Consider the following 27,384-nt stretch of genomic DNA (forward strand, 5'->3'; position numbering starts at 1 on the left):
TAATTCTTTAAAAGCTTCTAAAAATAAAATTTAATTAACACCTAGAGTGCATCGTTGGTGGACATTTTTTTACAAGGCTTTGACTTTGACATTCAGTATCGTGAATGTAATCACATGAAGCACGTCGATTGTGATCGTCGTGCTTCTCGATTTCTTAGTCGATTTCTTCTCACGAAATCATCTACCTATTTCTAATATCAGCAGCTGCACATCTATTGTAAATAAATTCCAAATTTTAGAGTTGCAATAAGATTGGCTTCAAGTGAAACAGCAAAGAGATGATAAAATTATTCAAATAATTTCTAAGGAAATCTCACGAACTGCCTAATGATTTATTAAAAACTTATGATGTTCGAAACAATATTTTGTTGAAGAAAATAGAGAGAAATGGGAAATCAAAATCGCTTCCTATTATTCCACGTTCTATGGCTTGGTCCATAATCAACCATATTCATGTAGATGGTTTTACGAAATTTTTTGTTTTTATCACATTTCTTCACTGACGGGTAAACAGGCCGTTGATTCTCTTCGGAATTTTACTCACTTATTCGCAGCTCCAAGTCGTATAATATCGGATCAGGGAAAATGCTTCACTAGTTCTAAATTTAAAAAAAAAATTGTTTTGAAAGTAATATTGATGTTCACTTCATAGCCCATGGTACAAGTAAAGCAAATGGTCAGGTCGAACGAGTAATGCAGGTCCTTAAGAATACTCTTACCGCAATTAAGGCTGAAGAATCAAAAACGTGGCAAGATAGTTTGGGAGAGGTTCAGTTAGCCTTAAATAGTTCCAGGCATAAGACCACGGGATATAGTCCGGCAGAAATGTTATTTGGTACTAAAATTCACTCATTACAATTAAACCGTTTGGTTTATCAATTTTTGGATGATGATGGTAACACGAGTCCGTCTTTAACCGAAATAAGAGAAGAAGCAAGTAAAAACATAAATAAATGCGCAAAATTAGATACGGAACGTTTTAATGCAAATAAAGGCGAAATAAAACCTTTGGTTGTAGGTGATTTTGTTTGTCAAAATTAGATCGTAAGTTTAGGGGACCTTACAGGATAAAAAGAGTGTTAACAAATGATAGATCTGAAGTAGAAAAAATAAAGCAGGGTTAAGTAAATTTAGTCACGATCAATTGCGGCTTGTGCCGACTGGTCAAGGACAAGAGATATTTGACTTTGAGAGTGATGATGTTGAAGAATGTGTGGATGAGACATGTCAGTATGGCCGTGTCGACTATATGTATTTTTCTAAGAACATTAAGATAAGGATTTGTTTTGATTAGTAATAGGCTTGGTGTTAAGTTACTGTCAACGATCGGCGGTACGGCCGTCAAATTATGTTTATGAGTCTGGGTTCATGATGATTTTTAGTGAAGTTTATTTAGAAATAAAATAAAGGACATGACTCAATATCTTTTAAGAGATATCAAGAGAGTGGAACGAAGCCCGGAATGAATGCTTAAAGAAGCATAAAGAAAAAAAAGCAGTCTTTGAGAGAACTGATGATAGATATACCGACTTCCGATCACTAGTCACTTTTATTATATTTCGATTGGTCACATCCGAATAGAGCACCCTGTAGTTATACTTTTATCGCTGTTTAGTCGCAAAGTTTAGAGAGAAAAAACCCGCTGACTCACTACATACCTCTCCGACCGGCCCGCTCCCATAAACATCATTATACTTTTTGCGCGTATACGAGCAGGTAGAAATTAAGTAGTCCGGTTAGTCAGAATTCGGAGGAAAATTTCCTGTTTTAAATCGTGACAGTAGGTGTTTATTAGTTTTTCCGCTTTGCAAAAAACAGAAATGACTGGGAAAGATTGGAAAAGGAAAGCAGAGAAGGTGAAACACTTGAAAAAGAAAATGAGGAAGCTTCAAAAGCACATGCGAGAATTAGAAACAAGTAAGTGAAAATAAGTGAATATTTTAAATAATTTTAGCAAGCAGCTTAAGGATGGGACAAATATGTTGGTTATTCTGAGTGATATTAAAGGAGGATGAGACAAATATTATGCCTTTGGCTGATATTTCTGGCATGGGTTGTCTATTCTGTAGACAATTGCCTCTTAAGTTTTAAGTTGATGTAAACAAATTTTATTATTGTTTTGCATCACAGAGGCTAAGCCCAGCATAGTTTCTGACTTATGCCCGCCATATGTCTCATAAAAATTCTAAAAAAACAGATAATCCTCAATTAACTACCTATGTCTGTTTTTGCAGGCTCTTCTGACTCTGACTCCTCCACATCCTCGTCTAGTGATTCACACTCAGACTCAACACAAATGCAACAAGAAAATCATCCAGAGAATCTTAACCATATTTTGGGCGAAAACCTCACTGGAGATAAGACATTTTCCACTGAAATTTCAGAGGAAATTGCAATAAGATGGCAAACTTATTTAGCACAAGGCCTATCTATATAAGGAAATAAAAAAACAATTAATAGAAAAATGGGGTACTCCAGCCAACTGCAAGTACCTGAAAGGACCTGAACTCAATCCTGAGGTACAAGCAATGCTTTCAGCCCCAGAACAGAAGAAAGAATCATTCCTTAGAGATCTGCAAGAGATGTTAGGGAAAGGTCTTGCAGCACTTGGCTATTCCCTCTCAAATATTATCCAGGGGAAAGACTCTCTGACTGAAGAAAAAAATTCCAATCTCACAAACCTCGTTGAGGCCGGTCAGATTATATGTCAAGTGCACAACTCAATATCAAATCATCGTAATTTCAATTATACTCACACTTTAATAGCAAGGTACAAAAAGTGGCTGCGGCTCAAATTCCAGACAAATTTTTGTTTGAAGAAGATTTCACCGATAAATGCAAAAACTTAAAAACATTTGAAAACACTGCAAAAGAACTTCGGCCGGTCACCCAGTCCACTTCAAAAAACTACAAAGGCCCACCAACAAAAACCAGGTGGAAAACATCGCAGAAACCGAAATACTACAAACCGAACAACAAATTCACAACCAGACGATACAACAGGGACAACGGATCCCAGAGAGAAAAGGAGAGGGGGCGGAGGAAATAGAGGTACATCTAGGTGAGGAGTATGCTGGCAGAATAAAGCATTTTCAGGCAGAATGGAATCAGATTACCCATAATAAAACAATATTAACCTGGGTAAAGGGATATGAAATTCCTTTTGATTCTATACCCCATCAGTGCAAAATTCCAAGAATGCCTAATTTAAATAAATCAGAACTTAAAATTTATTCTGACAGTATAAGCCATCTATTAAATATAGGAGCAGTTAAAATTGTGCCAAAATGTAAAAACCAGTTCTTGTCTACCTATTTTCTCAGAGAAAAACAAAATGGTGATTATAGATTGATCTTAAATCTCAGAAACTTAAACAAATTTATTACTGCCCCTCACTTTAAATTAGAAGATATAAGGACAGCAAAAAACCTAAAAATGTATATTTTGCATCAGTCGACCTTAAAGATGCATACTGTATGATCCCTATTGCTAAAAAAGACAGAAAATTTCTTAGATTTAATTTTTAAAATAATATTTATGAAGTTCAATGGCTTCCCCATACGTCTGTAAAAAAATGCTAAAACCAGTTTTCTCTCTATTACGAAGCAGAAATCTTTTGTCAGTCGTTTATTTAGATGATACTTTACTGATAAGCAAAAAAGCTCATGAGTGTGTCCAAAACATAAACGAAACAGTTGACTTGTTTAAAAAGCTAGGTTTTCTAATTAATACAGAAAAAAGTATTTTGCATCCATCACATAAAATGAAATTTCTTGGATTCGTTTTGAACTCGTCAAACATGAAAATTTCAATAAGCACAGAAAAAAAGGACACTATAAAAACCAACATAACAAAACTAGCATCGAAAAGAATAATTCAAATTCGGAAATTCTGTCAGTTCATAGGGACCTTAGTTTCCATCTGTCCTGCTACAAAATATGGCTGGCTATATCTGAAATCATTTGAAAGGGAAAAATACTTGGCGTTAAAAACTAATAATGGCGACTATAATAGAAATATGCATTTACCTGTACACTTGAAAAAAGATTTTAAATGGTGGTTAAAAAATATAAATATTATAAACAGGGATATAAAACTTCCTGAATACAGTCTAACAATTTTTTCTGATGCATCGAAGTCATCGGTGGGGTGCATATTGTAATGGACATGAAACAAAAGGTTTTTGGCAGCAGCTAGAGAAAGGGGAACACATCAACGCCTTGGAAATGGGGGCAGCATGTTATGCATTAAAAACTTTTGCAAAAAATATGGAAAGTTGTCACATATTATTAAAAATTGACAATAAAACTGCCATATCAGTCATTAACAAAATGGGCAGTATAAAGTACAAAAAATTAAATTCAATTGCAAGAGAAATATGGCAATGGTGTGAAGGGAAAAATATATTTGTATTTGCTAGCTACATAAATACTGTAGAAGATGTAATAGCAGACAAAAATTCGCGACACAAAAATGTAGACACCGAATATTCTCTCGACCATCAAGTTTTTTTTTAAAAATAACTCAAAAGTTAGGAACTCCAAAATTAGATCTCTTTGATTGAAGATTTATGCAGGGTGTTTTTAAACTTCGCCCCTCTTTTCCTTGATATAAGGAAACTTGGGATCCAGAACCTGTAATAAACTACATAAACACACTCTTTCCACTTGAAAATCTTTCACTGGAATCCTTGACAATTAAATGATGTTGCTTTTAGCACTGTGTTCTGCACAACGTGTACAAACCTTTTCCAAAATTAGACTATCAAATATTCGAGTTTCTGACATTGGTATGGTAATAGAAATTTCGGACATTATAAAAACATCTGGGCCAAAGAACCGCCAACACCAATTCAATTTTCCTTATTTTAAAAATAATCCAGGACTCTGCAGAGCTTCTACAATTCGGCATTACATAAACCATACAAAAAGCTTAAGAAATAATGAGGATATTCTCATTTTAACAATTAAAAAGCCACACAGACCAGCTACGACACAGACACTAAGTAGGTGGATTAAAAAATGCCTTAAAATATGCGGTGTAGATACACAAAAATTTAAAGCGCATAGTACGAGGCATGCTTCTACGTCAAGAGCTCTTAGGGTTGGCACGCCTATCAATTCTATTAGAGAAGCTGCGGGCTGGTCAGAAAAGACTGAAACATTCAATAAATTTTATAACAGACCCATACAAAATAATCAATGTTTCGCAAATTACATCACTGAGTTAATCAACCAAAAATAAAATAGACTGAGTTTTAAGTAATTGTTTTTCTCGTTTTGTTTGTTCTCAGGCGTTTCACTTGCTGTATACATTTACGTAATAATTATTAGTTTATATCTAAATTGATATAACAATACTATACTATATTTATGTTTAATAATATTATACTATATGCCCTTTATGTAATTAGGTATATAAGTAAGCATTAATTAAAAAGCGTTAAATTATAAGTAAAATTACAAGCGTTAACATTATAATATTATACTTACGCATTTAATGAGTTTTCTTAGAACTAGGAGAAGTATTTGCATATAAGATCGCCAATCAATATATTCTAAACATCTACGGGGTGTTCTATTCGGATGTGACCAATCGAAGTATAATTAAGGATTAAACGACTTACTTGTAAGGAAGTTCAATCCGAATTATACGTCACATCCGAATAGACGTCCCCCCTAGGAAATGAATAATAATGTATAACACATTTTATACAGAAGCATAATCCCAACCCTGGCGATTTTAGGGGAGTCTCCAAAAGTATAATGATGTCTATGGGAACGGGCTGATCGGAGAGGTATGTGAGTGAGTCAGCGGGTTTTTTCTCTCTAAACTTTGCGAGTAACAGCGATAAAAGTATAACTACAGGGTGTTCTATTCGGATGTGACCAATCTCGTATAATTCGGATTAAACTTCCTTACAGGTAAGTCGTTTAATCCTTAATTTTATTCGCGACGGTTCTTGTATTATTTTATTTAGTTATAGACGTTAGTTTACTTGTTTATTTAGTGTAATTGTGTGTAATTCGTGTTTACTTGTCAATATAGTAATTAAGTGTGTGTTTTTACGAATAACGAGTTTTATTTACTTATAATGAACATGTCCGCCGAAAATAATGAAAGTGACTCTCTGACATGTATTAAATATTGGAGTTTAATCCTACTTATAAAAAAAATAAATTAATTAAAAGAATTCTTAGTCAAACAGTTTTTTGCTACTACTGAAAAAAATGCTAAAATGGAGATGCCTCCTTATTGCACCAGTGTCTTTTTGTGCTTATGCTGAAAAATTATTTAAATGTAATCCTTTAAATCTTTGCTTCTTAATGTCACGTACGACGTTACTATCTCAAAATAACAAAATATTTTTAACCTCCGATAAAATAAGCTCTTGCTTAGGTCATTTAACGCATGCCGTGTAATTTTAATAATAATAATAATAATAATAATAATGTTTATTTAGCATATTGCTACATACAAGTACAATAATATATATTATAATTTTTAAAAACATATTTACAATATCTCGATAAAACGAGGAAATGTAAAAATTAAAGTAAGCGAATAAATAATAAAAGAGTAAAATACAACGTTAAACTATACACAAATATTAAAAATATAAAAAAATAAACATAAAACATATGCACAGATATAATTTAAAACGATACTAAGAAGTGTAAAAATAAAAGACACAAAGAAAGACAATTAAAATATAAACACACACACTAAATAAAATATATCACAAATAAAATATAACACACACACACACACAAAATATAAACAGACACAATTAAAATATAAAACACTTACTTACTCTGGTCTCTTCAAAAAGTTATCTTACATTTTTTTCTATAAAATGTACAGGGAAGCCAATAATTGACCCCCTTAAAATTTAGATGGGTTTTTCCTATGTTCCGCTCGGCGACGCACCACCCGGTATATTATGATTATTATAGTATACAGGGTGACCACGGTGACTTTGGCCAAAATTGTAGGGTAGGTAGGGACGCCATAGGCAAGTATTTAAGCATAGGAACCCATGTCCGGAAAAGCCCCCATTCGGAGATGGGGCTGTTTTAAAATTGGACCCTTTGCGGCAGGTGGGTAGGCAACCCAACGTACACGAAAAGTTTTTTTTTACTTTTTCTGAATACCATGTATAGTTTGTCAAATGTCAGGTTGACTTTGAAATCGCCTATTTGGCGGTTAAGGAAGTAATCACGATTTATATCCGCACAGACCGCACTAGTCGGATCAAATGTTGTGAATTGAGCGGTTGTTTTGAAATTGACTTTTTTGCGCCAGATGGGAAAGCAATAAGGCAATCCTGGAAACCTATCGTACACAAGCCACAAATTAAACGCTTTAGTTTAAAAACAAAAAGATGTAATAATTGCAATAAAGCTCTCCACAAAAAATACCGGAGATAACTCATAAAACTAAAATTATTAAAGTAAAAGTAGTCTTAAATTAACAGGATTAAAATAAAACGAAGAAAATAAAACAAAAACAAAGTGATGGACAGGGGCACTACAACAGATGCTCGAAGTGCTGCCCGTTCTCCTGGATGCATTTATCGATCCGTTGGTGCCATGAAGTTCGCATTCGAGCGAAAACACCCTGCTGCTCTCGAATCAACTCTGCGGCCATTACTATTCGCGCAATTAAGTCCTCCTCTGAAGGTGTTTGATACACGATTTGTTCCATGGTGCCCCACAGAAAGAAATCTGGTGGCGTAAGATCAGGAGACGTCGGTGGCCACGCTATGGGACCCCCACGTCCTATCCAACGATTGGGGAAAATTTCATCTAAATAGTCCCGGATCAGCCTTGGCCATTGCGCAGGACAACTATCCTGCCACCACATGTTATTTTAATAATCTGTAGGGGCAAATCTTCAAAATATTCCTCTAACTGGCCTTGGAGAAATATCAAATAATTTTCTGCATTCAAGCGGGCGGGTAGAACATATGGACCAAGCAAGTGGTCGCCGACAATGCCAGCCCAAACATTAACAAAAAACTTCTTTTCATATCCTCGGACATGCATGGCATGCGGGTTCTCTTCCGACCAGAAGTGGTTGTTGTGGGCGTTGAACATACTTTCTCTAGAAAAGCCCTTTTCGTCGGTGGAACAAACATACCGCAGGAAATCAGGATTTCCCCAATGCGTTGGTTTAACCACTGGCAGTAGTGCAGGCGCCGAGGGGGATCGTCAGGAAAGAGATGTTGAACTTTCTTCAATTTAAATGGGTAAATTGTTGTCGTGAAATATATTCCATACCGTCCCGTGGTTGCAACCCACTTCGGAAGCGACCTGACGAATGCTCTTTTGGGGATTGTCAGCAATACGTGCCATTACAGGATCTTCAAGTCCATCACGTGCTAGACGCAGTCATCCTTGCTCCTGCTGTACCTAGTTAACAGTCCCGTATAAACGACTTACAATAAACTTATACTTTGGCAATAAAAAAATACTTCTAAAGAACAAGACTTACTTGAAATGATCCCGTTTTCCGTAGTGTGCGGTCGACATTTACAAACACGCTGCGGTGTACCTGGTCACGCTGTGGAAATCGCTGAGCGTACAAGCGCTGAGCCGCCAATGCATTGCTGCCTGAAGCTCCATAAACTAGATGCACATCAGCAAGCTCGCGGAAAGTTAGCCGGTTCATCGTCTACTTTTTCTCATACAAACGTGCAAGAAACAGATTTTTTTTCCTGTCAGTCAGGTTGAAGTTTCCGTCACAAATTTATCGTAGTCATTGACAAAAAAAATACATGGTATTCAGAAAAAGTAAAAAAAAACTTTTTGTGTACGTTGGGTTGCCTACCCACCTGCCGCGAAGGATCCAATTTTAAAACAGCCCCATCTCCGAATGGAGGCTTTTCCGGACATGGGTTCCTATGCTCAAAATACTTGCCTATGGAGCCCCTACCTACCTTACAATTTTTGCCAAAGTTACCGTGATCACCCTGTATATAATATTTTTTTGTGTCAATCAAACTAATTAATAAAAGTCAATTTTCATGATTTTTTGTTTTAATATACCCGACCGACCATCTTCTCGAAACAAGTATGAGCTGCCCCCCCCCCCCCAGCTGAAATCCTGCGTACGCCCTTGAATTTATTTCCTCTAGGCAATTAAACGCGGCAATATTCCTCTTGTTTAAAACAGTAAAACCCCTTGGTGTTTAAAAAAACAATACAATTATTAAAATATAATATAAAGAGCCTTTTTGTTAAAAGTAAAATATCTTTTCCAATTTGTTACACCCCGTTTTCTCATCCCTTTGACTGAACCTCCCGAAGTTAAAAATCATTTTCGATATTTTGTTGCCGATGCCAACGGTAACTCTCAAGGGCATCTTTAAGCTTATTCCTTATTGCTCTCCCTTTTTATAAAATAACAGCAAACAAAGAGACTTTCGAAATAAAAGGTTTCCTTCTCGAGGTTATTTTTAAAAAACGGAACTACTCACCTGTGTCTGAGTCCGGTCGGCGTGAATCACATCTACCATAATCCCATCGTAGATTAGCTCGTTGAACAGTTGCTGAGCCCGATCTTTGCTTTGGACGAAAATCAGAACGGGAGGTGTGATCCCTTGACGGATCAGATCACGTAATGCGATCAGTTTACCCTGCTCAGAACCAACGAATTGCAGTTTCTGATCTACGGTATCCGTAGCTGCATTTCTGGAACAACAATTTAATTTTAAAAATCAAATGAAAAAGCAATAAATCATCGCTTTGGAACACCCAGTTTTTGACTGGTGCCATTTGACAATAAGTGATGAAAGTAAATATAAACAAAAAGCTAATTTATGGAAGAGCATTTATCACCTGTTATCATTTGTCACAGTTATTGATGCAATTTTATACAGGGGGTAAATATATTGCCCTAAGATAGGTCCTTTGAGCGGAATTAACAGTTCAATTTATTATTAGAACACTCCTTATTACGTTTTCATGGTCCTGTGAACCGAATAAATGACGCAATATGTTAGAAGAGCCATCATGTCTTATTATGGTCAAGAGGGATAAGGGAGTAATAATCTTATCATACTCTCTCGAGCGAGATAAGAAACTTCTTATTTAATTAAGACTATTGTGTGCCTTTTTCATGGTCCTTCGAGCCAGATTAGAGGGTCTATTAATTATTACTGTTAAAGTATTAACTGAATTATTTCTGTTTAATAGTTAGAGAAAAAGTTTGTGTGTTTTCCTTTTTGCTTTCATAGATATTAATATAAAACGTACACATGTTTGCATAAATACCTAACGGTTCCCACGGGAAATTGAACATTTTAATGAATAAAGTTTCCTGATAATTTAAATGTACGTAATACGGTTACGCTGCGAAATTGCAATCTACACACAACGATTAATTTGCGAGTGCAAAAGCCAAAGCCGGAAATCTTATTCCCCGGATTAATGTGAGAATTAAGACTTTAACATCAAATTCCGAGCAACATCTGCTCTAAGACCGGAAATTTATCTGACAGTTTGTAAACTCGCTCCGTCGTGTTTGTTTTGCTGCCGGAACCAACCAAAAAGATTGGTTGGAACTATTCATATATTTTTAGTTTAAAGGCCCTAATACGGTTTGAAGGACCAATAAAAAGTGTAAATTATCTATACAATAAAAGTACCCTAAACGGCGTCAAAGGCCCGTAAAAAGGTATAATTTCCTTCGTGGGTAATTTGGCGTGAAAAGGTTGTATCTTTCGTTTTACGTGTTGTATTTATATAATATAGCGATTTTCTATTTCCGCTCAAAGGAACAACTTGAAAAAGGACCAATATAAAAAAATAGCGATTTTTTGATATATTTCCTACTTCGACTGAAATGAAAACAAGCAAAAATTGGGGAAAAAGGGACTGTTAGGGCATACGAAAAAACGATAAGTTGGAAAGAATTAATTTTTCTAAAATATCAAGAAATCGGAAGATATCGACAGAATCAGTATGTGATTAATTTTACACATTGCCAAAGTTGTAAAATAAAAATAAAAAAACCAGCAAGGCCTAGCTTCACAGAGACTAGACGAATCTTCCTCTCGGTCACGCGAGCATACGCAGTGTTGCTAGCTCTTCCTCCTTTCAACAACGCACGTATAGTCCTATGGTTGGAACCTTTGGTGTGATGCTCAAATTACGACAGTTTTACCACTAACCAAAACTCTTTACTTTTAATCTCGACACGTGTTTCGCTAACGATGTTAGCATCTTTGGAAGAAGATTAAAACTAAACTAAAACTACTTACAAATCTCCTTATATACTAAAGATGTAACTATAATAGAGCGGAAAAAAGCAATGAAGCATGGCCAAACAAATCTTAAACACTAACTAAACTATATAATTGACTATAAGGGATTGGACCTTTATCCCTGTTAGGAATGTTTTTTGATTTTTTATCAAAATATTTATTAATTAATATCTATTTTTCTTTATAACCATATAGGAAAATCCCGCGGATTGTGTCTTTAGAGGATTGACTCCCTCGCAACTTCTTTAACACAAAATTTGGTGGAATGGGCCTGATTTCTTGCTTAAAAGGCCTCAACATTGGCCTATACAACCCTCTATATTACGTTCTAATCTTCCTGAGGTAATAAAAGAGAAAAAACATTTTGCTCTCAATATCGTCATGTCTACTGAAAGCATAATTTCTAGTCTCTTGACTAAGTTTTCTTCTCTTGACAAAATACAACGTATTTTGGCATACATCTTGCGTATTTTTTATATTGCTAGAAAATCGCAAACATTTTTTTCACTTGACTTAAGTATATATGAACTTAATAGTTCTATGACACATTTGCTTAAAGAAATACAAAATGAGTGCTTTAAAAAGCTCATCTTAGCTTATAAAAGTAACCAAGCTCTTCCCAAGTCCTTTAAAAAGCTCGCACCCTTTCTGGATGAAGCAGGTGTTAGGGTGGGTGGTAGGTTGGATAGAGCATCCCTTTCTTATGAGGCAAAACATATTGCTGCCAAAAAGGCACAGATTAACTGATCTGATAGTGGAGAAGGTTCATAATGAAAACCTCCATCCTGGTCTTAAAACTATGCATAACTTAATTAGGGTAAAGTCGGGTGAGATGGCCACCGTTTTCAATGGTAGGCGCCTGTGAATTTTTGGTGAGGGATATGTCTTACGATTATTTTTTTATCATAGCCTATTTATTAACAGGTAGATAAATAAATACGATCAAAATACTTTTATTTTTTTTATTATTATTAGTATAGAAAAAAGCTACATGTGGCCATCTCTCCCTGTTTGATGGGGACAGTTGGCCAATGCAGTAAGGGAGAGACAGCCACCGACTAAAAAAGAAAATAAAATAGAAAACATCTGAAATTAACACATTATTCATAGGATTAATAAAAAAGATAGTCATTAGCAAGTATTTTCTTCTTTTGAAACGCAGATGACCACAATTTTGGCAAGTATTTATTTAATGAGAGCAATTTTTATGAAACCACTTTTGGCATATTATGCACTGCAACCAATCTTCCTTTTTTCGGGTGTTGTAGCTTTCTCCGCATCCCGCACATTCCGTATCATCCACTTCGGAAAGGGTATCGCTTTCCTCTTCATACTGAATTTCTATGTCCTCCTCATCATCAGAGCTAGGTGAAGGTGAGCGTTTTCTCTTTTGAACATTCGTCTTTCCTCGAATTTTCTTGTTTGTGGGGTCGTTGAGTTTTTTATTTTTTTTTGCGGACCGCTCTCTCACAGTTGCAATATGTTCAGGAAAGGTTAAAAGGGTAGCAACCTTCTTTGCTCGTTTTTTTTGCAGAAACAACTAGTTTGGGTGTGGGATTAATCTGATCAAGAAGTTTCCCAGGTATCAAATCTGGATGAGTTGTTCCTTCCACTGGAGTTGTACATCGAGGAGGTTCTGATGTGTCAGCACGGCTACAGGATGGCACTGCATCATCCATCATATTGATTGGGCGTCTCACTTCTTGTGTTTCTTCCGCCTTATTTTCTTGAGAAATGGAATGTTGACTGTTTGTTACTTGTGTGAGTGTTTCCTGGCGTTCTGTGGTTTCGCTGTTTATTATTCGATCAGAAACTGTGTATGCATAATCCGGTATGGAATCGGGGTTAAATGGAAATATGCCAGTAGCTCTGAAGCCAGACATTGCAATTCCAGCGGTCGCTGACTTTCCCCAGCTTTTCATTAGAACTTCACCAAATTGAAGACGCCCTAATTTCCTTCCCGGGTGACTGCCTCCATTCTCTACAAGCTTGATAGTAGAATGACTTCAAAGACTTAAAAAAAGCTCTATCGAGAGGTAATATGCAAATAATGAGTGGTATGCGGTGGTAGGCACAACAAATCGACATTATTTGCCTCAGCTGTTTCTAGAAGTTCAACACAGGAACAATGAGATGCATGCCCATCAAGAATAATTAGTAATGTCTTCTCCTCTTTACCTTTACGAGGCAAGAAGTGGTTTTTGAACCAATCCAAAAAAATGTTAGCAGTAACATAGGCTGATTTTTGAGACATGACAATATGTGAGCCAGGCGGCATTGAATCGGTACACTCACTCTTCAAATTCTTGCCTTTAAATATGCAGACTGGTGGCAGAAAAACACCCTCTGCATTACAGCATGCGATGCACGAGATTGTCTCACCCTTTTTCCCCGATGTTACTGTAACAACATCCTTTGCTCCTTTTTCGGCTAAAACATGGCCAGGTCGATTATTAAGTTGCAGGCCTGTTTCATCAACGTTATAGATGCATTGAGGTTTCTCGAAAAGATTATTTTCTTCCAGTATTTCATGCAGAACTTTGAAATAATTTCCTACATCTAAACGGTTTATGCCCTCACCTCGCCATAGGGATACACCTTCTGCCTTGCGAATGGACAAATCGGGGTGTCTTCTTAAAAAAGACCTAAACCAATCAGAACCGCGAAATCGTACGCAAGTTTTCGTACATCGGGTACCGTCATTGGAAAACCATATTTTTGCGCTTTTTTAATATGTTGAACCAATTTGTTTTCATTTGCCTCACCCAACATGCTATCCGGTCCCATTTTACCAGTTGTGGACACATTATTTTTTATTTTCCTTTCAAGGGTTTTTCTAGGAATTCCATAGTTTTTTAAAGCGCCATTGACACAACCATTTCTGACATCTTTAATTGCCCGTCTGAGATTTTCTTCAGTATAATTTCTACGATTTGAGTTTTTCCTTTTATAGTTCGTTGGCATTTTTCTGCAGCAAACACTGCAAACGAGGTCAAACTTCAAAAAAAAAAACACGTTAAGACATATGGTCATCTATCCCTACTGTTAGGTGGCCATCACTCCCGAATGCTAGGAAGAGATGGCCAAAGTGATAATCAAAAACCCCTGCACATTAATAATTTTTTTTTGTGGTTAGGATTATCTAATGAACATTCTACTTACCTAATATGTTGAATTCGGCAGTAATTTTTCGCCCATACATTTACAGTAGAAGGTAACACAGATATATCATAAAATTTCACCGGGACGTGATATTGTTTTTATTATTACGGCGGTCAAATTCGACCTCGAGGTGAACATATACACACTGGCTGTGCTGATGCATAAATGATTATTGGCGGAAAGGGCTGGCTGCGCCATCGCATGGCGCGTTCTTCAAGTTTCAACCGTTGGCCATCTCACCCGACTTTACCCTATACAAAATTTCTGGATTATGTCTCCCAGAAACGCAATTTACCGTTGCGTATCAAAGTGTTTGACTTGTTTTCGTTTAAGACCTCAAGCACCCCAACCATATATGCTTCCATACAGCTCTTCCATCTTTTAGGATCTCTCAAGTTAAAGCTTTTTCTCATGTAGCTTTGGACTATGTAGGACCTTTTCTGCTTACTATGGGAAAGCACAGGAGGGGCGAAAACTACCAAGGCTTATATTTCTTTATTTGCTTGCTGCGCCACTAAAGCTCTTCACCTTGAATTGTCATCGGATTTGACTTCGGAGGCTTTTCTAGCTAGTTTTAGGCGATTTATAGCTCGTCGCGGTAGGGTCTCTGATTTATATTCGGATCAAGGAACGAACTATAAAGGAGCAAATAACAAATTGATCGAGCTATCTAAAGCTGCAGCTATCAAGCTTTCCATTTATTGGCATTTTAACCTCAGTGGGTCACCTCATTTCAATGGGGTTATAGAATCTATGGTGAAACAAACAAAAAGTGGCATTTATAGAGTTGTTGGCAATCAAATAATGATATACGAGGAGTTCTATACTCTTTTAAGCCAAATAGAATTTCTTCTTAATTCTCGACCTTTGTCACCGATTAGTGAAGATCTAAACGATCTCACTCCATTGACTCACGGACATTTTCTTACTTTGGAACTACTTTCTTCATTTCCCGAACCTGATTATTCTTCTATATCCTTAAATCGTCTCAACCGCTGGCAATTATTGCAACGTATGCATTTTGATTTTTGGAAAAGATGGACACAGGAATATTTACATACGCTTCAACAACGAAGTAAATGGATTAACCACGTACCCAATCTTCGTGAAGGATTGTTGGTCCTCATAAAAAACCGACAAAAACCTCCCCTTGAATGGGCTCTTGCTCGAATTATTAGTACGCACCCGGGAAAAGACGGTGTTGTACGAGTTGTGACTCTAAAGACCTCTAATAGGATTCTGCAACGGCCCGCGGTTAAGATATGTCCCCTACCAGGACAATAAGTTTTTTTTAATTATTAGTAGCTTAAATTATTTTTTAATTAACGGTAATTTACTTTTTTTGTTTATTTTTGGTAAAAAAACCATGTTTTTGGTGGGTGGAATGTTGGAAGATTAATTAATATTGAATTTTTTTTAAATTATTTTTTGGAATGTTTAAATTGGGAAATCATAGGATGGTTCTTTAATAATTAACTATTTTATTTAAAATACATTTTTCCGCGAAAATACGCACATTGTTTTACGGGCTTGTAACCTTACTGACCTTGCGCAATGCAGGCCAAATGCATTGCCAAAAATTGGAAGGAAGTATGCGCAGTAGTACCTACACACACTTGCAAGTAGGTTTTGTAAAACAGCTAACCGCTAACAGCCTTATACATATTGACCGCCGGTGATTTTCCTGCAGTAATTATTTAACGACTTAAATAAAACTTATAATAATGACTTAAATTAAACTTTACCTAAAGTGTGAGTGCCTGATATAGGAACGATGAACTGATAGCGCTACCAAGCCCGACTTCAACGAAGCAAGGTAAGCCATTATGCATCACTAATGTGCGTTCGAACATTCATTGAAAAAACGAAGAACCATATTAAATCTCAATCTGAAAACATCTTGTCGAACTTGCATTGTCTTATTTATTTAATGTAAGACGACGTTTCGGTTGGTAAGTATCTCCAACCGTTATCAAGTGTAAACTGACAGCAAACTACTATTCTATAGGCTTATATACTAGATGTGTGCAGCGATGTGGAAGGGAAAGTCATACGTGAAAAGAGTTGGGAGGGGAGGACACGCCTCTCTCTAGATCCTACACTGTCCTGAGAGTAGAGGCTTCCAGATGTTGAGTATATCGACTCGTCTCTGATTTGATTTGAACGCGTCCTTTGGATGGTCCTACTTATTAGCTTCTTTGGATATCCATTCTGTTGTAGGTCTTTGTAGATGGTATCCACTTCAGTCTTGAGATCCTCGTCGTTTCTACAGATGGTTCGAGCTCTATTGTAGAGGGATCTTATGATGCCTACTTTGGTGGTTGCAGGATGGTTGGACTCATAGTGCAGAAACTGGCCCGTGTGTGTTGGTTTTCTATAAACTGAAGTTCGTAGATTTCCGCCGACCTTTTTAACGAGGACATCTAGGAAAGGTAGAACTGAGTCCTTCTCTGTCTCCATCGTGAACTTGATTGTTGGTCTGAAACTGTTGAGGTGAAGCAGAAACTCCTGCAGTGCTTTTTCCTCTTTGTCCCAGATGATGAAGGTGTCGTCCACATATCGAAGCCAGAGCTTGGGTTTGCAATGGGAGGCATCTATTGCATGTTCCTCGAACCATTCCATGAAGATGTTTGCTATTACTGGGGAAAGAGATGAACCCATCGGAAGTCCTTCGTCTTGGGCGTAGAATCTATCCTTGACCTGAAAGTAAGAATTACGAAGACAGATCTCCAAAAGTTCCATCACCCCGTCCAGAGGCAGTGTGGTCCGAGTTGAGAAAGCTGCATCCTTGCTTAGTTTGTCTCGGATGATGTTAAGAGACTCTCCTATGGGTACATTGGTGTAGAGACTTTCGACATCAAAACTCACCAATCTGTCATTGGTCTCGACTTTCATCCCTCCAAGAAGGTCTACAAAGTGGGCAGAGTTTCGCACGAAAGACGCTGCATTTCCCTGGATCGGTCTAATGATCTTCAAAAGGAATTTCGAGAGTTCTGATGTCGGCGAATTTCTAGAGCTCGTGATGAGCCGCAGAGGCATTTGCTACTTATGAATCTTGGGTAGTCCGTATAGGTGTGGAGGTTTGCTATAATGTGGTGTCAGCCTAAAGCGTACCGCATCCGACAATGTTGAGGAGTACTTTTTAAGTGCTCTGTAAATTCGACCTTCTATGGTTGTCGTTGGATCCTTAGATAGTAGCCTGTATTCGCCTTTGTTCAAAACTTCCTCAACCTTGTTTTCGTAGGTTTCCAGGTCCATAATCAGAGTTGCATTGCCCTTATCTGCAGGAAGAATTTTGATGTTCTTTTCACTTCTGAGATTCCTGAGAGCTGTTTCCTCTTCTTTGCTGATGTTCTGCGAAGGTTTCTGTTTTTTAAGTGAGTCTAGAGCAACCCTTACCTCGTGTCGAAATTCACCGGCCTCAGGACGTGGTAGGTGGATTGATTCTACTGAAGACACTATGTCTATAAAGTAGTTTGCTGTCAGTTTACACTTGATAACGGTTGGAGATACTTACCAACCGAAACGTCGTGTTGCATTAAATAAATAAGACAATGCAAGTTCGACAAGATGTTTTCACTGTACCATTGTCTACCACCTTCAAAAACAAATCTCAATCTATCTCACAAACCTAATACAGTCCACTAAATCAAAAGTCTGACGACGACAATATCAAACTTCAATAAATTATGTCACTTCAGAGAAACTAAAGGATTTATTAGGCAAGTATTTAAAAAGAGTCGATGTTTAAAGCCGAATATTTTTTATCAATATATTGTTTTTGGAGCTCTGTTTGTGTTTCATTCTTCACATTGTTTTAAGAGGGATTTGGGAATATTTGATTATTCTGTCATTTGCATCCCTCTTTTCTATACAAATAGAGCTTTTATAAATGTTTTTAAAATGTTTATATTCTTCATCAAATGAAGCTTTATGGTACTTACACTCAACATTATTATTAGGGTTATTATACACGTGTTATCCTTTGACTACCTGTAACCCCTAGAGGTCCCCAGGTGGCGGATAGAGGAATGCCTTCCAGATATATCGGTAGGAGGGAAATCAAATACCTCCCGCGGACCAAACAGGTGTGGGTGTCTGACTCCAGAGGAGCGACCCAAAACAGCGTCTGACCCAAAGTGGGCGGCTGAAACCAAAACTGGCCAACCCGCTAGGCAAGCGTGGCCTTTTAATGCCAAAACCCTTCCAATGTTGAGTTCTAAAACAGATATACCCCAGGCGAGTAGAGTGAAAAACTTAGAATCTCGCACTGATAAGTCTCATGGATACTGAGGGAGGCAAAAACTCAATAAACCCAAACATCTACCCTGCTTCAAAGATCGAAATCAAAATTGCTACGTATAACACCCGCACTATGAGATCAAAGGAACACCTTGAGATCCTGGAAAACGAACTAGAGCATATCAAATGGGATATAATTGGCCTAAGTGAAACTAGACGTCAAGGAGAGAGTGTGACCACCCTTACGTCTGGACACCTGTTATATCAGAAGAACGCTGACACAAACTCACATATTGGTGGAGTGGCGATCATGATAAACAACAAACTAAAATGAATAAACAAACGGACGGACAAATAAAAAACGAAATAGACTATACAATTTCCAACAGACAAGACATATGCCAAGATGTGTCTGTCTTAAACTCTTTCGATACAGGCAGCGACCACCGATTGGTCCGAACAAGATTGACAATGGCAATCAACACTTAAGCTGAAAGGAAAAAGATGGTTCAAAAAGGAAACTATCCAACCACTGAAACATTGATGTCAAAGGTAGACGAATACCAAACTATTCTAGAAGCCAAACTGCACAACTTAAATTACCTGAAGAAAATGGAACTGGACGAGCTATCAACAACCATAACGAGCAGTATCCAGGTAGCAACAAAGAAAATTTGCTGTAAGTACAAAGTAAAAAAACCATCCAAACTAAGCCCAAACACACTGAAGCTAATAGACCAAAGGAAAAGAACTGCCAGAGACTCAAATGAATACAGGGAGATATGTAAAACAATAAACAAAAAATGTCGAAAAGACCTAAGATCTGATAATAATCAGGTAATAGAAAGAGCTATTGAAAAAAACTCAAACATGAAAGTACTCGGGTCAAATATGTCTGGAGGAAGGAAAACACTTTTTAAAATAAAAATGGGGAAACGGTTACAGATAGACAAGGTGTAATAAATGTCATTCAAGACTTCTACAAGGACTTGTATACATCAACCCCGCATAAACCAAACATCGCCTGGCAAGAAATTCGGGACGTTGGATCCGAAGATATACCAGAAGTAAACAGAAGCGAACTAAGAAAGGCCCTGAAACAAATGAAGAATAGGAAAGCACCTGGAGAAGACCGCGTTACCGCTGAAATGGTAAAAATGGGAGGAGCAGCGCTTGAGCATGCCCTTTGTCTCCTTTTAAATAAATGTATTAGCGAAGAGAAAATACCGGAATCTTGGCAAAATGCCGAGGTTGTTTTAATCTTCAAAAAAGAGGACAACACCAATATTGCAAACTATCGACCGATCAGTCTTCTTTCACACTTGTACAAGCTTCTCACAAAAGTTTTGACCAACCGGCTGACAAATAAACTTGACTTCTATCAACCAGTCGAGCAAGCAGGATTCAGGAAGGAATTTAGTACAAATGACTATCTACAAACCGTCCGTACTCTAATAGAGAAATGCTCCGAGTATAACATAACTCTGCACATGGCGTTCGTCGATTTCGAGAAGGCGTCCGATTCTGTCGAGACCTGGGCTGTCCTGAACGCAATGGACGAGGCAAGAATTGACACAAGATACTCCAAACTTATAAAACACATCTACGACAACGCAACACTACAAATGACCATCAACGAAGAAGCATCAACAAATAAGATCAAGATAGAAAAGGGGGTCTTCACGATGGCACTGGAAAGCTCGTTTAAAAAGCTGCCATGGGGAAATAAAGGTATCAACGTAGATGGAGCTCGACTAAGTCACCTTCGATTTGCTGATGATATTGTTGTCATTAGTGATGACATCAACGAGCTAAAAGATATGTTGGAATAACTGCAAGAAACATCAAAACAAATCGGACTCAAGATGAATCTAAACAAAACCAAAATAATGACCATCGAATAAACAGGAATAATTATAGAAGGCTACGCTCTCGAAAACGTCGAGGAATACATATACCTGGGCCACGCTGTCAGACTGGGAAAACAAAACCAAACAGCCGAAATATCCCGGAGAACAAGACTTAGCTGGGCAGCATTCGGAAGACTAGGATACATTTTAAAATCCCAAAGCATCCCAATTAATCTTAAGCGGAAAGTCTACGAGGTTTGCATATTACCCGTTACAACGTATGGACTCGAGATGATGACACTGACAAAGAGAAGCGCATAAAGACTCAGAACAACCCAGAGAGCCATGGAGCGCGCCATGCTGGGAACTAGCTTAAAAGACCACATTAGAAACGATGAGATTCGAAGAAGGACAAAGGTAACGGATGTTATGAGAAGAGTAGCCGAACTAAAATGGAGATGGGCAGGTCACGTTGCAAGGCAAGACCCATCTAGATGGACTAACAAAATCATGCAATGGCGCCCAAGAGCCACAAAAAGAAATGCGGGAAGACCACCAACGCGGTGGCGGGACGACATCCAACGAATAGCAGGGAGAAACTGGCTCCAAACTGCCCTAGATAGACAAACATGGAAAGCACTGGAAGAGGCCTACATTCAGGAGTGGATAGATACAGGCTAGAGAAGAAGAAGAAGAAGAAGAAGAAGAAGAATCCTTTGACTCGAAGTTTCATTTATTACTATTTAATTAAAGCTGGTCTCTTTGAGAAAAATGGAATATTTTTTCGAGATCCTTATGATAGACGAATGCTTAATCAGACAAAAACTACGCCTACAAAGCCTTTAAAAAATGCATATCCAAGCATAGAAGAGTACAACGACAGCGATCGTAGAATTTGGCGGGATATGATTTGGTGTCCAGAAGGATCAAAGAACGAGGAAGCAAATGCTAAAATCTTTGAAGAAACACCAAGAGACCAGAGATATTCATTCCATCCATTGAGGAATCGGTCTTTCAGGACAGAAATCCATGCAATACGCTGCAAATATGCGAGAGAGAATAATAGGAGAGCCTACGATAACAAACAAATTCTAATAATATCTGAAATAAACTGGGAACTCTTAACTATATAAAAGTTATGTGAGTATTGGAACACAGCGGTGTTCCAGAAAATGAGAAAGTGGCGAAAAGAAGATCTGCTAGTCTCATTATTGGACCAGAGACTGCAGTGGAGGTGCCAAAGTGTACCTGCGTAAAAATATGAATCTGTGTTCAAAGACAACACCAAATTCACTGGCTTAGAACAGAAGATATGGCAATGACTACCCTAGTTGAGTTGAACAGAAGTCCATATTTTGTAGGAGAATGTATATACATATAGATTTCTAAATGGGGAAGTCTTTATCTCCAAGAAAAAATGCATGTAGGTCATTGAGTTAAATGTATTGTGCATTTCAAATTCATCACAAAAAACATGTTTTTGTGATGTTCTGTATCTGATGATGGCTGTTTACACAGCCGAAATGCATAATACATTTAACTAAACATGCATTTTTGCTTGGAGATAAAGACTTCCCCGTTTAGAAATCTTTAAATAACCAAAGATTTACATTTTCATTCACTTCTTTTATGATTGTCTTAAACTTTTTGGATATATTCAGTAAAGAATTCACACTAAATGCTTCCGATGCACATGCACGAGGCGGCAGACAACACTTACGTGAATTTTTCGACATATGTATTGAATAAAAGTGATCTATTGGGATGGATCTTCAAATGAGTTGTGGCTAGGATCTTCAATGTAATTGTGAAAAATAAAACTTTCTACTCCTATTTTCATTAACGCTCCATTGATATTCCATTAATTTCAATAATTATATTAATAATTTCAGTCAACTTCTTTTATTCATATTTCTTTAAATTCACACTGTCAATGACACATTACTACTGTAACGCATCAGTCTCCTGGTTTAATTATTCATGCTTTCTGTTGACGGTCCGTCACTCTTCTGGTTGGTCTTAATTAATGTTTTCTCTGATTGGCTGATATTGACAGCTCAGGCGAGAGGTGGGGTCATTACTTATTTAGTCGGTACTGCATCCATTTTTCGAAGAGTTGTTCCCGTGTCGCAGTTAGAAGCACAAGTAAAAGGCCAGTTTTTTATTTCCGAAGTTTGTGAAGCAGGAAGTGGCCAATATGGTTTATAATTTATAGTCCTTAATCTTGTTCCTTTAGGGAACCGTTTATTTCATAATTCTGGAGCAGGATGCCCAAGATTTTAATGGATAGATAATGAAACTTAGCAAGGTGAGTGTGTCACATTTTTAACGCCAGTAATTTTTTATGGACAGTGAATACAATGGCAACCGTTGTTTTAGGGTTTTACTTTTCCGTTTTCCTCTTTATTTTTCTTAAATTGTTGATGGCTGCAGGCTTTTGATTTCCCCGGGAAATTGCTGAAAGCGGTGGAGCTGGACCAGAGTTAGAGCTAGTACTAGAGATTCCTAGTCCGGATAGCTAAGCTACAAATGGCTTACATTTGTAGCTTACATACATACAGCCACAGGTTTTGAAGGCCAGCCATTCATTTCTTGGAGAAATATACAGGCCAGTTTATTCCAGTTATTTGAATATTACTAACCATAGATTTGTCTCACTTATTTAAATTTTTATTAATATACCTTTTATTTCCATTTAACGTTACAAATATTTAATCAATATCATAATTTAATAGGTCAATTTCTTATCTATAATTTTAGTTATTTTTTTTGTTCAGTATTTTTCAGTACCCTTTTTGGTAGTTATACTCTATTTCAGAAGTGTATAGAGCAATAAACTGGGGAATTCCGTTCTGTTTGGCTACATTTCGTGGTAGTTCATAGGCGCAGGTACTTATAATATTTATGAATTTAATTTTCACGGATTAAATGCCTTTATTTTGAAAGAGATTAAATACTAAATAAATACTTTTAATCCTTTTGTATAGGTACCTATCTTTTAACGCTTTGTAACATGCAAAAATGGGGTCAGGTAATATATACAGACTATAAATACTTTTAAATCATATTTTAAACGTTAGTAGTCACTGCTACGCTGTAGTGTAATCACAATATTATTATCCCAATATTTAAAAAATGGAGGTATTCAGTCCAACGAAAAGATGTACTAAAAATTCTCCACTATCGCTGAGTGAAAAAGTTATTATTTTAAATGTACATGATTGCATAAAACACGATTACCCTAGTTTCACTGTGCAAGAAATTGTTGAAAAATGTTCTCGAATGAGTGGAATTGGAAAGTCCACCATTTTCAAATTGTTGCGGGAAAGAAAAGTAGCAGGTCAAGTGGAATCTCCCAAGCAAAAGCCAGGACGACCTACAAAAGTCCTTGATGAAAATGCTAAATGTATAATTCGAAGAAAAGTTCACTCTTTTTATTTTAAAAAGGAAATACCCACCCTAGACAAAATTTTAATGGAGCTTGGCCGAGATGACAGTATTCCGTTGATAAGTAGAAAGCTTTTATGGAAAACTTTAAAAAATATGGATTTCGCCTGGGAAAAGCATAACCGCAAAGCACTTTTACTGGAGAGCGACGAAATTGTTTGTTGGAGACGACAATACTTGAGAAGTATCAAGCAGTACCGCAGGGAGCAAAAGAAAGTTTTTTATCTTGATGAGACGTGGATTAACGAAGGTTATATAGTCCAAAAAATGTGGCAAGACAAAAATATAACCAGTGCTCGCCAAGCTTTCATAGAAGGCCTGTCTACGGGTATTAAAGTACCTTCGGGAAAAGGAAAAAGACTTATAATCACACATATTGGAAGCGAAGAGGGATTTTTAAAAGAAGGTCTGCTAACCTTTGAGTCGACTCGCACAGGAGATTACCATGAATACATGAACTCAGACGTTTTCGAGGACTATTTTGGTGAAATGATAAAATTTCTTCCGGCTAATTCGGTGGTGGTTATGGATAACGCAAGCTATCATTCACGGCGAATAGAGAAGACGCCAACTTCAAGTTGGAGAAAGCAAGAAATTATCGATTGGCTGACTGCAAAAGGTATTGCGTTTGAAGCAAATTTGATAAAAAAAAAACTGCTGGCAATAGCAAACTTACACAAAACTCGTTTCATGAAATACGCCGTGAAAGATATAGCCGAAAAATATAATATAACTGTACTGCGCTTACCGCCATATCATTGCGGACTAAATCCTATAGAACTGATATGGGCGCAGGTAAAAGGATTTGTAGCAAGACAAAACACGACTTTTAAAATGAAAGATGTTAAGCTACTGTTTGATCAAGCCATTACGGAAGCGACACCAGAGAATTGGCGAAAAGCAGTCCAGCATGTAATTAAGCAAGAGGACAAAATGTGGGATCTTGACAACCTCATCGATCAGACAGTCGATCCTTTAATTATAATGTCAAGAGGTGATGACAGTTCGTCAGATGACGAAGAAGACTACAATCTATTATAATTTAAAATTGTTATACACTGTTCAAAAAGTGCCAGATCCAAAAGTGACATTTTCAACTGTTTTACTCTACATATTATGTTCAATAAATTTGTGAAAAAAATATATTATTCCATTTAAACAAAAGTAACTTTCTAAAATAAAATAGCATTTAAGTACATTAATTATAAGGTAAAAAACAAGTCCCAGTTGCACGCCTTTGGCGAACCGTTTTCAATGTTTATCAGTGGGTAACAATGGGCAAAACTCATAAATTGACCCAAAACCGGGTGGCACTACCTGCAATCAACGAAAAGAAAGAATTTTACATTGAAACTAATACCCAACTAAGGTAGTGGCATAAAATATTGGTGGATCACCAGGTACCACTTTTGCATACCTAATGAGGTTTTATTGCTCTACACACTTCTGAAATAGAGTATAAGTAGATATAACTCGGTTAAGGCTGATATGCCTTAGGTAAAAAGGTTCATAAACTTTCCCCTGCGTAATACAAATATATACTAAAAACTTTAATAATTGCAATTTATTTTTCAATCTACTTTATCCAGGGTCATTTAATTGTTAATTGAAACCTATATACCAAATCTTTTTTCTCAGTTTTCTTTCATTTATAATAAAAAACTAAGTGGCGCCCTCTTATTTAATAGTTATGATCAAGATTATATTCTTTAATAGCCAGTCATAAGTGAACCTTCGAACAATCCCAAGCCTCCAATAATTCTGAGCTACCGTCTGCAAACTCTTGGCAAAATAGTAACACTGTAAAGTTAACGCCACAGAATTCGTCTCTGTTTTTTCAGTCAAGTCAACTTAATGTAAAAGTATCATTCCTAGAAGAACGTTTGAATGATCGCCCCACGAGGGAATACGACATTTATTGCAAGTTATACCGAAGCAGCTCCCTTTTTCAAACACTTCGTGTTACACAATTTTTTTTACCACATTTATAAATCGCTTGGCAATTCTACAAACTTAAGCTGGAAAAATCATTGCCTTGAAATCTTTGTCGGCAACAAGATGGGCAGCTCGTCACGATACAGTAAAAAACTTTATGAACACTAGGAAAAAATCATTTAATTTGAGGAAGATATAACTGAAAATGCGATTACGCGACAAGAAGCTAGGACTTCGGACTCAATTAGAGCGACTCGAAACGCATTCATGTGGATCCTTTGGCATTTCTTACTTTTAAGTTTCCATGCTGTAAATAAAAGGTTTCAGAGAGTTCATATCAGCATAGCTGATGTAAGAAACGACTATCGCAGATTGATTAAAGTAGTAGCTGACACACGAATGGAGTTCGAAGTTTATAAAGAGTAAGCAACATTCCAAAACATTCAATTCATTGAACATTCCAAAGAGTCAAGACGACTTTTTTAAAAAGAAAAAAAATACAATTACAGTCGAATCACAAGATGGGGATGATATTTGGGTGAATTCTTACAATGTCATCATTGACAATGTCGCTTCTGAATTAAGAAAAGCATATTTATTTTTCTTCCAACGGGCAATTGCTTAATTCTTAATAATTAAAAATATAAAAGAAATTACGAGAGAAAAACCTAACCTACACTACACATTGCACAAAAATCATATGATACCAAGTAAAAACTGTAGAAATAGGTATGGTACAATTTGTCTTAGAAATTCAGCTCTATTAGTAGAAAAATCCAGCTGATTTAAATACTGGTTAGCAAGTTTGCCTTTTAAAAAACCCAGCATTTGCATAGCCTTTGATACAGTTGTTGTGACATGAAGAAAAAAATGTAAATGGGAGTTTAAAGTTACACAAATTACTTTTACACTAGATAACACTTCCAGAGCTATTAATAGCATACATATACACATGACTAAGCTGACCTGTACGATGAAAGAAAAGTATGGAATGATACTTACTAGTATTCAAGACCATATTATTAGCAGTGCACCGTTGCACCAAGGAACAAGTCTATTCAATACAAATTGAAGTCGCTAATCGTGAAACAACTCCCAATATCATTGACGATGATGTTAAAAACGGGAAATTTTTAAATGAGCATCAAATATTATGGATGTACAACAAAATGCGGTAACTATTTTAACTAACATGGCAACTTTTATATTTCTGTATATCAAATAAATTTATCGGTGAACAAACTTAAGGCATCATTGTATTTTTAATCTGCCAACAAAAGCAGGCACCAAAAAATACACAAAGCTTACAAAAAATCTAAATGAGCTTCTAATTTTCAAAACCAGTTTACCAAAATACCAACTAAACTTCAAAAACTCTAATGAGCATCTAATTTTCAAATTCATTTCAACTAAAATATTATATAATCATCAATTTTTTTTCTTAAAAGTTTTTATTTTGCATTCGGCAACAGCTTTCGT

General features: G+C 36.7%; 1 protein-coding gene across 2 annotated transcripts in view; it reads right to left on the reverse strand.

The window, feature by feature from the left end:
* The window catches only part of LOC126747929 (probable ATP-dependent RNA helicase DDX52), a 349,907-nt gene that overhangs the window by 263,188 nt on the left and 59,335 nt on the right, over positions 1-27,384 (reverse strand). For both annotated transcript variants that reach the window (XM_050456916.1, XM_050456911.1), the window contains exon 7: positions 9,482-9,695. In XM_050456916.1, coding sequence (XP_050312873.1) covers positions 9,482-9,695 — 214 coding nt within the window. The remainder of the gene's footprint in view (positions 1-9,481; positions 9,696-27,384) is intronic.

This window comes from Anthonomus grandis, chromosome 2 (assembly GCF_022605725.1).
Source record: "Anthonomus grandis grandis chromosome 2, icAntGran1.3, whole genome shotgun sequence".
Taxonomy (NCBI): Eukaryota; Metazoa; Arthropoda; class Insecta; order Coleoptera; family Curculionidae; genus Anthonomus; species Anthonomus grandis.